The sequence below is a fragment of the Filicampus tigris genome, chromosome 10 (genome assembly GCF_054856515.1).
Source record: "Filicampus tigris isolate MCC_2025a chromosome 10, RoL_Ftig_1.0, whole genome shotgun sequence".
Classification (NCBI taxonomy): Eukaryota; Metazoa; Chordata; class Actinopteri; order Syngnathiformes; family Syngnathidae; genus Filicampus; species Filicampus tigris.
Genome location: NC_141226.1, coordinates 2546168 through 2559675, shown reverse-complemented (window position 1 = coordinate 2559675; position 13508 = coordinate 2546168). Strand labels below are relative to the sequence as shown.

The window sequence follows — 13508 nt, the reverse complement described above, 5'->3', positions numbered from 1 at the left end:
TCTTTTGCTAAGACCCTAAATCTCAGGCGCTGAATTGGGGGTTAACTCACTGTAAAAGCTTGCTGTCACTGTTGGCAATTGGTGTAAAAGTGGTGGAGACCACCATTTATGAAAGATGATTTTTTGTCTTTGGTAGCTTTAATGGTTTTAACCATTGAACATTTGGCAGCTCACCACAAGCACAAAATTAAGTTTGAGAAGATGGGCTTTGAAATGTTAGTGGAAGAGGCAAATAAACGTTTTACAAAAAGAAATCTATTGCTCTGATAATTAAGGGGACACCAGTGACTGCATAAAACCCACCTTTTGGTGGATTTTACTCTACACGAGTGCATGGGAACTGAATGTACAATATCTGCCCATCCTGCATTTTAAACTTGGAAGAGCACAACCTAAAAAATTTGAGACCAATTGTCACCGTGCGATGAAATGACCCATATGCATCCAGTTCAGCATTGTAAATTAATATCTGTTCTCAATAGCCTTACCTGGATAAATAAAAGTTAAATATAGAGTTTTGTCATAGATGATATGACACGACTCCTTCTTATGACCGGCTTTATATCAGCCCTTAGATCGTTTGGAAGCTACAAAATCGCATTGCTAAATATTATTAATATAAATAGTATTTAAAGATGAAAAATCAGCATTTGCAACCTTTCACAGGTTTGATAAATCACATTGTATGTGTTAAATTAATCTGTTTGGATGTATTCCAACCAGAACATGCAAAGTGAAAGGTGCAACAATGCTTCTTGTTTGGCAGATGCAGTTCTGGTTGCACTCGGTTAGTGTAGTGCTTCCACATGCCAAGTCAGGTCAAGTTTATTTGTATAACCCTTAACCACAAAAAAAAAAGGGTTTCAAATAGCTTTACAGGCTTTGGGCTTTGGGGTTTGGTTGGCGACATCCCCTGATCTTAACCCCCCCAACTAGGCAAGGAATAAGCTCAAAACCCCATTTGGGGAAAAAATATGAAACCTTGAGAAAAGACCACAGATTGAGTGACATCTGTTTGCGTGTTTGCATTTTTGTATATACAAACCATTATTTAGTAAATCCAATTGAGCTATCAAGATAATAAAACATCCAACCATATGAAAAATGTACCACCAGAATACAGCATGATGTAATTCTGAACAATTAACATACACATTACATTACATTGCTATTAAGTCAAATTTCAATTCTTCCACAGGGTCCTAACTCTATCTTGGTGGCTCTGGTGATGCTATTAAATGTTGGACTAGCCATTATTTTTGTCCATTTCCTGACTTGACCAAATCTGAACTCGGGTAAGTAACAAGAAAGTGCATATTTTTTAAATCCTGAAATATGTGAAACTGGATAGTGAACTCAATTTTAGTAATACCATTACACTGGGACGTCCAAAGTCAAACTGTTATGACCTTCTAGTCAATTATTCAAATTTTTACTACAAAATCCATCGGGTGGCTGGGACACAAGCCTAAATAGGCAACCCCAGGTTTCCCTCTCCACAGCCAGGGTTCTGGGTTTTCCTGGAGCCTCTTCCCAGTGGGACGTGCCCGGAACACTTAAGAAGCGAGGCGTCCAGGAGGGACCCAAACCAAATGACCTAATCTGGCTCTTCTCGATACGGAGCAACTCTTGCTCTACTAATCTGAGCCCCTCCTGGATGACCAAGATTCTCATCGTAGTGTATCTTCAAGGTAGAGTCCAGAACTCTGTGCAGAAAATACATTTCTGCATTATTTTCCCTGTGATCTTGTTCTTTCGGTCACTATTCATAGCTTATGACCAAAAGTGAGGGTGGGAACTTGATAGCTTTGCCTTTCTGCTCAACTCAGCACCTCGGCTGCAACTAAGAATTCTGTCCATACAGATTATGAACCGAATATATGGCAAAGAGCTGCCTTTGTGGACTCCAACCCTCAATGGAAACATATCCGACTTACTGCATGCAATGCGGACGGAACTCTGATATCCACTGTAAAAGGACCGAACACCCAGTATAAAGGGGTCTGCTATCCCATACTCCTGGAGCAGCCTCCATGTGACTCCCTGAGGGACACAGTCAAACACCTTTTCCAAGTCCACAAAGTTGGGCGAACTCCCATGCATCCTCCAGAACCCTGCAGAAGGTGCAGAGCTGCTCAACTGTGTCACTGCAGCCTTCCTCAGGACAGCTCCAAAGAATGCTGCAGTGATAGCCGAAACTGTCAGCAAGGTAAGAGAGTTTTCTCTTCACCAGAATAAGAAGATCATTGTTGGAAATAAAGAAACGTCAAATCTACTTAAATAATAAGAACACAAGATGAACATCATTTCATTGCGTGAAAAGCTCCGTGAGGTTCACGGATGATCGCAGCGAGGCTCACTTCGATCAGCGGTGTTGTACCTTCACAGCAAGGCATCTTGCTCCCGAAGCTGCATCCGACGAGCGGCTGCCTCAGCCTCAACCGAAAATCCCTGTGAGCTGTATGGACACTGGACAAGGACGCTTGCCGGGTTGCTTCCATGAATTGGTGGTGGGCTGGCAAGCTGCCGTTTGCCCACAAAGCTTCATCCTCTGAACGGGAAGCTCAGCAGAAGCACGATCACCCGGTGGCTTCCCACGTGGCCCCGGGGGAGGCCGCGTCGGCCGCGAGGCACCTTTTAGTTGATGATCGGGTCTTTTTTTTTACTTCATCTTTGTGATTTTGAACGGATGACGACCTTTTTTTGGCTTGAACTCACAAATAAGTCTCTTGTAAAGTAAGCTGCTTGTGTTTTTTCATTTTTCTATCGCGCTCTCAATCACTCTCCCCGCTACTCAACTCCACAGACTCTTGCTAGCCTCTTGACAGCGGGTGTATTCTGCTCTCCAAGATAAAGGCTACCCTCTGATCAAGGACACTGTTGCATTTGTTGGCAATTGCACCTCATTACAATTATTTTCAAGATTGATACTTGCGTGGGAGTTGTATGAGGTCTTCCTGCATCCAGTGCATAAAAAAATGCATTTCTCAAGTTAACCTGTGGATGGCGCCAAACAGCCAAATTAAAAAAAATACATTTAACTAGAGGTAGGCATCAAATGAGTTAATTGCATCAATCTAATCTTAAGTCTCTACTAACATTGCTGTTTCTGTATGATGATATCTGTTTTGATGCGTGGTGCTTGTGCTTGAGTTATTGGGGGTACAATGGTCAGTGTCACACCCTGAAGTGGACACTAATTGGCTGTCATTGTGTCTGACATAACATGGAGGATCATGTGAGCATGAGAATTGTTGGTCCGATGAATGCTAAATTTAAAAAACACCCGGACTGCACTTTCGATAAAGGCAGAATGATTTCTTCACACCAAGGCGCTTATCTAATGCAAATTCAGTCTTCTCAACTGAATCTGAAATCTTGCTTGTTTGTAGTTGAGCAAATACTTATTTTGCCTCATAATTTGCAAATAAATTATTAAAAATCAGACAGTGTGATTCTGGATTTTTTTTTCCTCGTCTCATCTCTCATAGATGAGGTATACCTATGATGAAAATTACAGAACTCTTTTTAAGTGGGAGACCTTGCACAATTGGTGAGTGACTAAATGCTTTTTTTGCCCCACTGTATATATGCCAAGTGCACATGGACACCCTTATGTCTGAACATGGCCTTCGTTACGGACAATTCATGACGAGCACAAAAGACTTTTAACAGAAAATAGCTTGGGGTCTGATGAGGGTGGTTGGGGGGATCTCGGGTGGCGTTCCTCAGTCAGGCCATTCCGGGTCGCACTGTCATTACGCACGTAAGCATTGAAGTCCTCCAGCAGAATGATGGAGTCCCTAGCAAGAGTGCTTTGCAGCACCCCCTCCAAGGACTCTAAAAGAGTGGGTACTCTCAACTGCTGTTTGGCGCATAGGCAGGAACAAAAATGAGGATCCTTCCTCCCACTTGAAGGCAGAGGGAGGATACCCTCTCATCCACGGGGGTAAACCCCAACGTACAACCGAAATCCTGGGGGCAATAAGTATTCCAGCTGTTTGGCGACTCCGTGGGCAACTCCAGGGGGGATGAGAGAGTCCAACACCTCCCGAGATGACCAGTACCACAGCCCAAGCTGTATGTAGAGGCGAGCCCGACTATATCTAGTTGGAACTTCTTGACCTGACACAGCAGCACAGGCTCCTCTCTGTCAGAGAGGTTCCACATCCCCCGAGCCAGCTTCTGTGGCCAGGGATCAGAGGAGGAGGAGACGCGGCTGCAGAGCCGGAGCGCTCGCTAGGCTACGTAGGAGTCCACACAAACCACCGCTTCCCAGTGTCTTCCTTGCAAATACAAGGTCTCTTGCTAACAAGATAGATGAACTGAGGTTGCTGGTCTCCACCAACGATGGCGTGAAGGACTGCTGCGCGCTGATATTTACGGAATCCTGGCTCAAGTCAACAATAACAGATGCGGCTATCAGGCCACACACTACATCGACGAGACAGAACTGCAGACTCTGGTAAGGGTAGAGGAGGGGGGCTGTGTGTTCACATTAACAGCAACTGGTGCACGGACTCCTAAGATACTGTGCAGCCACTGCTCTCCCAATGTGGAATACAATGACTGTGAAATGTAGGCCATTTTAATTGCCATGGGAGTTTACTGCTGTCCTCATCACTGTTGTTTACTTCCCCCCAGATGCTGATGCTAATCAAGCACTTGGACTTTTACATGACACCATTAGCAGACAACAGAAGCCATTTACATTGTGGCAGGGGACTTGAATCATGTTGGATTAATAGATTGCACTTCCTAAATTATTTTAGCATGTGAAATGTGCCAACAGAGGAGGTAATACACCGGACAAATTTTATTTGACTATTAAGCATGGTTTCAGGGTGAGGTCCCTGCCACATTTAGGGCAGTCGGACCGTGTGTCGTTGCTTCTGATACTTTCATACATCCCTCTCAGTAAAAGGGCTCCCATCACAAAACAAAGAAGACCTGGCCTGAAGGTGCTGCTTTCAGATGACAAACTGGGATGTGTTCGAACATGATGATTTGGAACTCTACACCACAACAGTCATGTACTATATAAAGTTCTGCATAGACATCTCAACTATGGATAAGTGCATCAGGATTTATCTGAATAAGAAGCCCTGGATGACTAGGGAGGTGCAGTGCCTGCTGAGGGAGCGAACCATCGCTTTCAGGTTTGGAGACAAGGGTCTCTACAACGCAGCTGGAGCAATTTAAGAAGGGCAATTAAGGTGGCAAAGGCTGCATAATAGAGGAGAATTGAGGACTGCTTTAAGAACAACGACTCAAGGCAGGTATGGCGTGGGATCCAACACATCACCAATTATAGACCCGGCAGCCTCTCAGCTGATAACGTTAGCATATAGCTAGCCAAGGAGCTAAACAGTTTCTTCGCCTGCTTTGCGGTACCATCAAAGGGGACGGCATCAGTACATCCATCCTCCTGCAGCGGCAGCACTCTTGTGGTAGAGGCGAGGTGAGGCGCAAGCAAAATTCTGTGAACCCAAGGAAAGCAGCAGGTCCAGATGCACAGGTGCTCAGGGACTGTGCAGCTCAACTGGCAGGGTTCTTCACCAAGATCTTCAACCAGTCCCTGAGCCAGTCCACTATTCCATCCTGCCTGAAGTCCTCCATCATCATCCCACTACACAAGAAAAATATCATCAGCAGTCTAAATTATTATCGTCCAGTGGCATTGACACCAATCATTACCAAATGCTTTGAAAACTGGTCCGGTCACATATTACTTCTATATTACACCCCCGTTTAGACCCTCTTCAGTTTGCCTGCAGGGCCAATAGGTCCACAGAGGACGCCATAACCACAGCTCTCCATGCTGCCCTATCCCATCTGGAGCAGCGGGGGAGCTATGCACTGCTACTGTTTATGGACTTTAGTTCGGCATTTACCACCATTCTGCCTGAAAGACTGCTAGTCAAACTGAGCGAGATGGGAGTATCTGATTCGATTTGCCACTGGATCAGAGACTTCCTAACATACCGTCCGCAGAGGGTGAAAGTGGGCTACCTATCTCTTCGGTCATCCGTCTCAGCACTGGCTCTCCTCACGGCTGTGTGCTGAGCTCTTTGCTTTTCAACCTCTATACATATGACTGCACCTCCACACACCCCAGTGTTTTGACTATAAAGTTTGCCGATGACACGACGGTGGTGGGGCTAATTTCAGGGGGAGATGAGTCTGTCGTGGAACGGCTGTCTGCGTGGTGTGCGGAAAATAGACTCCTCCTTAACACCATTAAAACAAAGGAAGTTGTCATAGACTTCAGGAGGATGAAATTAGACCTGCAGCCTTTAACCATTGTGGGGAATGTGTGGAGAGGGTTTCCAGCTTTCGGTTTCTGGGTGTGCAGATAGAAGACAACCTGACCTGGAGCGCCAACACTAGAGCCATTCTCAAGAAGGCTCATCAGAGACTTTATTTCCTGAGGTTGCTCAGGAAAAATCTTATTTCACAGACACTACTGGTGTCCTTCTACCAGTGCTTAATTCAGAGCATGCTCATATACTGCATTGGTGTGTGGTTCTCCAGTAGTACAACATTAGACAGGAAAGCACTTCAAAGGGTTGTCACCATTGCCCAGAAGATCATCGGCTGTTCCCTTCCTTCACTGGATGATATCTATCACCAGCACTGTCTTAACACGGCCAAACAAATCCCCAGGGATTCTTCCCACCCAGCGCATGGACTTTTTGAGGATCTATCTTCTGGCAGACGCTTTAGGACACTCAAAGCAAGAACATGCAGACTCAGGAATAGCTTTTATGCGAATGCCAATAAGGCACTAAATAATGATTTGGTTCTGCATAAAAACTGCAACAAATACATGGTGCCTTTTAATATTGTATGTAAGTCCTGTGTTCATTGTATTATATTTATCTCTGTTTTTTGGAGTTTTTATTATTTTCAATTGTCTGATTTATTGTTTTTATATTTTTTAATTGCTGGCACCTTGCGGACGACTGCATACCTAAATTCTGTTGTACTTGTACAATGATAATAAAGTTATTCAATTCTATTCTATTCTAAAAGCTGCAGGTACAGTGCCAAAGGGGAGGGATGATTTTATAATATTTAAAATGAAAGGCCCTAAGATTGAAAGCAGCTCTTTAAAAGTCTCACAAAGAAAAAACTAATTAAAATAAGATTATGGTCTCTGATCAGTTCTTAACTAGCAAGGCATTAGAGGGGCATGATCTCATATTAATAAGACTGCTTTTCATTCAAGTGTGCAGATCGATGCTATTTGCCGATGTATAGGTATTCCTAGACAGTCCCTCTAGGACTTTCCGAGCATTATTTGTGATTGCTGCAGTCCAAAATGCTTGATTTCGCGGGCAATTTTCCTAAAAGTTACAATAAAAGTTGCAATTTTCCTTTTTTGCTCATTTGTTTACAATTAAACTTTTTCAACAATTTTCAAGTAGATTTTTACAAATGATGTTTGAAAAAGGAACATATATATATATATATATTTACAAATCTGTATATTCTTTATTGAAAAAGGATATTTAGCACAATCAAATCAACAAATCAACAATCGAATCAAATGTCTTTTTCTCAATGTGGCTCTTCAGTGCTGCCTCTTGCTTCTGGTGGACGGCAGGTAAATATTTTTTTTAAGCTGATGATAAGCCAGGTTCCTCCATCGATGAAAACTTTCTATCTCTGGGATCTTCTCATATCTGTGTGGTCACTAACAGACAGTGGGTACTAAGGTACTATGATTAGGAAAGAAAACCATGTTGTCGGTAAGACTAACCACAGAAGAATGCTTTAACTTATCGCACAGCACTCCACCAGCAGACAGCACCTCAGTTTGCATTGCAATAGTAGCACTTGTTAGCCTCAACCGCATGAGTTTAGACAGCCTGAGCTGCCTTCGTCATCAATTCACGATATGCACATGATCACACTTTGGCTGGCTCAGTCAAACATAGGCAGAGCCCCCCGCCCCGCTTATACTTCAGCTAATTTTTTTACAAAAGCTTAGGTGAGGTGAGACTTGTATATTTTTCTCTTGGTAAGTACAGCACTAGTTTATTAAAAAAAAAATGGCGCCAACCTGGGGGGACAATAAGTATTTAGAAAACAGGTGAGCCGTGATTGGTCATTACCTGAGCCCTGAGCAACTCTGATGTAATTTTCAGTCGACAAAAGTGACAAAATGGCTGCCCCCTGAGATGGTTAAAAACAGGTGGATTTTGCTGCTTAACTCATATTCCACAAATGCAATGTTAATCATAATGACGTGTTTAGGCTAGTGGAGGCGCATTGAACATATTATTGTAAAGAAAATGTTGGGATTGACTTCGTCTTTCAGCAATTCTTACAAACTAGGCTTAATTTTATTATCAATCAATCAATCAATCACATTTTATTTATATAGCACTTTTCATACATAAAAATGCAACTCAAAGTGCTTTAAAACATTCAAAGCAAAACATTAAAAAAAAAAAAAATTGTAATAAAAAATAAATAGATAATTAGAAAAAAAAAGTCACAAATCTCTATTCAATGATATGCTCTGTTTTGATATATAACTGGTTTGACTTTTTTTTTAACACCTACATCATGTAATGTGTTATGATCTTAGGCTTTAGATATTATTTAGATATATTTAGATGATACTGGTTTGGCCACCCCGTACATGTCTCATGTTGCTCAACGTGGTCCAAGGCATACTGTTGTGGTTTCTGAGATTTATTGAATAACAAATGAAGGTACGGAATGTCTTAGCGGACGATCCCTTTAAATCAGGGGTCACCAACTCCAGTCCTCAAGGTCACCTGCCATGCAGGTTTTCAATCTCTCCCTGCTGTAACACACCTGTTAAAATGATCAGCTCATCAGCAAGCTCCTAAGAAGCCTGATAACGATCCTGATCATTTTAACAGGTGTGTTACAGCAAGGAGAGATTGAAAACCTGAAGTACAGGTGCCCTCGAGGACCCGAGTTGGTGACCCCTGCTTTAAATGTTCCTGCGTGTCACGTGAACGTCATGTCACATTTGTTTGAAAGACAAATGCCGCGAATGCTCAGAATGCCAAGTCGCAAGCTTTGACCCGGTTGACAGCCAACAGGTAAAGTGTCTCTCTATTTATACAATACAATACAATACAATTTTATTGTAACAAAGCACTTTACATACAAACAACAAAATAGCCATAATACAACACGTGAAATCAATAAATTAACATAAAACAGGATATCCAATAGACACCGCAAAAGAGCAGAAAATTTCAGATCTCAGGTCGGATCAAAAGCCAGCGAATAGAAATGTGTCTTCAACCGGGTTTTAAAAGTGGATAGAGAGGGGGCTTGCCTAACATCCAATGGGAGGTCATTCCAAAGGGAAGGACCAGTAGCCGAAAAAGCGCAATCGCCTCTGAGGATCTGCTTAGTCCTCAGCACCTCGAACAGCGCCTGGTCCGCAGACCTGAGGCTGCAGGAAGGTGCGTAGGAGTAGAGGAGCTCGGAGAGGTACGCCGGGGCCAGGCCATTTAATGACTTATAGACAAATAGGAGAATCTTAAATTTAACCCTAAAATGCACTGGGAGCGGGGCGGCACGGTGGTCGACTGGTTAGCACGTCCGCCTCACAGTTCAGAGGTTGTGGGTTCGATCCCGGCTCCGGCCTCCCTGTATGGAGTTTGCATGTTCTCCCCGTGCATGCGTGGGTTTTCTCCGGGTACTCCGGTTTCCTCCCGCATTCCAAAAACATGCATGGTAAGTTGATTGGACACTATAAATTGCCCCTAGGTGTGACTGTGAGTGTGGATGTTTGTCTTTGTGTGCCCTGCGATTGTCTGGCAACCAATTCAGGGTGTCTCCCGCCTACTGCCCGAAGACAGCTGGGATAGGCTCCAGCACGCCCCGCGACCCTTGTGAGGAGAAGCGGTATCGATAATGGAGCCAGTGAAAGGAGGCCAGAATTGGTGTTATGTGCTTCATCTTCCGAGCTCCAGTTAGTAGGCAGGCAGCAGAATTTTCAACCAACTGGAGACGTTTGAGAGAGGACTGGCTGACTCCAAAATAAAGTGTATTACAGTAATCTAGCCGAGATATAACAAAGGCATGGATGACTGTTTCTAAGTGATGAGAGGAAAGGAGAGGCTTTACCTTAGCCAGCTGTCTAAGGTGAAAGAAGCTCGACTTTACAACAGCGCTGATTTACTGGTCCACTTTAAGATCACTGTCAATTTTAAAACCCAAGTTTAAGACTGTTGGCTTTAGATATCAAGCCAGGGTCAACAAGGTGGGATGTAGAAGAGCCACTGGCACCATACACCATAACTTCTGTTTTCTTTTCATTGAAATTTAAGAAATCCAGTGACATCCAGGCTTTGGTGTCCTTAACAGAGCAGCATTGAAACCTTTTGTGGGATTATCAATCGAATCAATATGTGAGTTCGAGGTCCCCTCCATTAGTTTTCTTGGCTTCATTATCGACCAGGGTCAGTTTAGGCCAGATCCTGCTAAGATTAAGGCAGTGGCTAATTGGCAAGTCCCTTCCCCGTCCAGGACCATGCTCTCCTAGAGAACTTCCAGAGATCAAAAGGTACTTCCTTGTGTAATTCTTTTCACGCAAATTGTCAGCCCCCAGAGAAACTATGATGTCTGCAACCATGCCCTTCAGGAGTGGAGACATTAGTTGGAGTGAGCTGAGATCCATTTTCTGGTACTGACAGATAACTAAAACCTCACGTAGCTGCAATCTGCCAAGCGCCTAAATTCCCGTTAGGCTTGTTGGGCCTTGTTCCTAGGGCGTTTTAATGTCACGCTATCCTACCTTCCAGGCTCCCGTAATTCAAAGCCTGATGCTCTCTTGTACGCATTATCCATCTTCAGAGAGGCAACCCTTCCCTCTTAATGTTTCATCTGGGCTGAGTTGGACTTTGAGCAGGCAGTTCTGGAGGCCCAACGACAGCAACCAGGTCTTGGCAAGTTCTGCAATGGGGACATTCCAAATTGGCTGTCATCCTGGTGAATCAAACTCTCCAGTTCCTGTGGCAACACTTCTGGTGGCCCTGGATGGTCCAAGATGTCAGGGATTTTGTCGCCGCCTGTCTCATCTGCTCTTGAGGGAAGTCCTCTCACCATCACCCCATGGATCTTCTGCAACCTCTGCCAGCCATCCCCAGTCCCTCCCTGTCGATTGATTTAGTCTCTGGTTTGCCTCCCCCCCATGGAAACATGGTCATAAGGACCGTGGTTGACAGATTCAGCAAAACGGTTCATTTCATTCCATTACCCAGACTTCCCTCCGTCCTTGAGACTGCGGACATCCTAGTCTACCACGTCTTCAACCTTCGTGGCATCCCTTTTGACATTGTTTCTGACCGCGGTGCCCAGTTCACATCCCAGGTATGGCAAGCTATCTGTAGAGCTCTGGGGGCATTCTCTAGCCTGTCTTCAGGTTATCATACCCAGACCAATGGACATTCAGTGAGAGCCAATCAGGACCTGGGGTCAGCCATTAAGTGTGGCATGGCCCACCAGCAAGCCTCCTCGAGTTGTCACCTTTTATGGATCAAGCATTCCCACAATTCCCTCACCTCCTCATCCACGGACTATCACCCGGGGCAAATGGTTTGGTTATCTGCCCGTGACTTTCCCTTACAGACTGATTCCTGTAAGCTAGCCCACATGTTCCTTGTGTCTTTTGAAATTGAGAAGGTCATTAACCCATCGGCCGTCCTTCTAAACCTCCCAACCTCCATCCTGGTTTACCCCACTTTTCATGTCTCTCTTAAAGCACCGGGTCTCTTCCAGCCCCCCTCAGCCTTCCTTCTGAGCCCCCTCCTCTGCCACTGGTTGTTGACGGTCACCTAGCCCACACTGTTCACAAGATTTTGAGTGTACGTCACTGTGGTCAGGGTTTTCAGTATTTAAGACTGAGAGGGTTTCGGCCTCGAGGAAATGTTCCTCGGGTCATGGGTTTGGGTGTTTGTTTCCTTGATGTTGTTAATTGCTGCGGTCCTTTAATTGGACACACAGGGTTGGGTGTGTTCTCATGTTTTTTCTGTATTTAAGATGAGTTATTCAGTTACACGTTGTCAGAACATTTACTTCCATGTCTTCCTCTCAGTTTTTTTTTTACTTTGAATTTTTGTATATAAAGACTTTTACTTTCCCCATTCAAATTCAGTTCCACATGTGACAGCTGTATACATTTTCTGTGCACCGAGAGGGTGAGATTAATATGCACTTCACACGTGTGCAGTTTGGAGGGAACATTGACCTGATGTCACAAAATAATGGCCAAACATTTTTGAGTTTTCTCAAAAAATATCTCTTTTGTGCTCTTCACTGGAGGGATCATCGCAGCGTAAAAAAAACTGGAAACTGCTCAAGGTGTTTCAAAATCAAAAGGCCTTTATTTTAACTTGGCCAGTTGGAAAAAATGCCTACGCGTTTCATTCTTGATAGGCCTTCGTCGGGGCAAGCTGAGCTTGCATTTTTTCCAAATGGCCATGTTAAAATAAAGGCCTTTTAATTCTGAATCACTTTTAGTGACTCAGTTTCCATTTTTTTTAATATTTAGGGTAGTTTTTATTAGATCAATTAATCTGGAGAAATAATTAGTTTTGGCTAAAGCGAGTGCTTTTCAGTAAGCTATCGCACCATACCTGACGGAAGACCTCAAGTTTAGTCGCACGCCATTTGCACTCAGGCTTCCTACATGATTTTTCAAGTGTGTACGGGTGTCCTCAGTAAACCACGGAATAGGTCTCTTAGGACAAGTTCTTAATGGTGCTACGGACTCAAGCGCACTTAACAGAGCAGCAATGAAACCATTTGTGAGATTATCAATCGAACCAATATAACTCGGAAAGGAAGCGGTTGCCAGAGGCAGTAGCTCAGAGAGCGCTGTGGTGGTTGAAGAACTAATATTGCGGCTGCAATAGCTTTGATTGTGGTTAGGATGATGGCAATGAGCCAAGACTTCAAATTGTTCAATTGTTCATGTTCGAATATTGGTATCATACTTTTTTTTCCAGAAATGCTGCCTTACTTTCACTCGTGATGTAATAAGACACACACCTTCCAAAAAGCTCAACATTGTGTCATCAGTCAATAGAATATTCTCCCAAAAGTATTGGGAATCTTTGATGATATCCTGACATTATGTCATGCATGATGACTTGCTGACAAGTTGTCTGATGTTTGAGGCTTTTGGGGGGCGGTTTGACTTCAGGAGCATTCGAGTATCAAGAATGTCGAGTTTTTCTTTTGACACTAAAATTTGGATAGTGTTCAGATTGACCCGCCATGTCTGGTGATTGGCCAATCAGGTAACTGATACACCATGACAGATATACTGTACACTCACAGGCAGCCAGTCATTCAGTGTTGAGGCTTTTCATAATGACAATAATGACAAACAATGGTCATGTTGCAAGGACAATGTTGGTCAGTTACTTAAGACACCATCTCCCTGCTGAACATGTAGGATATTAAAAATGATTGCAAATAATAACACGCCATGTGCAGTACACATA

At 43.8% G+C, this 13508-nt stretch overlaps 1 protein-coding gene across 3 annotated transcripts in view; it reads left to right on the top strand.

The window, feature by feature from the left end:
• The window catches only part of LOC147140387 (junctophilin-1-like), a 61936-nt gene that overhangs the window by 46014 nt on the left and 2414 nt on the right, over window positions 1-13508 (top strand). The window contains exons 6-8 of one of the 3 annotated variants that reach the window (XR_015088500.1): window positions 1199-1295; window positions 1865-2209; window positions 2389-3007. Coding sequence is in view for 2 of the 3 variants with exons in the window: in XM_086044026.1 (XP_085900152.1) it covers window positions 1199-1279 (81 nt within the window). In the remaining variant the exon portion in view is untranslated. Of the gene's footprint in view, window positions 1-1198; window positions 1296-1864; window positions 3008-13508 lie in introns of those variants that run through there. The other 2 variants (XM_086044026.1, XM_086044025.1) reach the window with 2 other exon arrangements.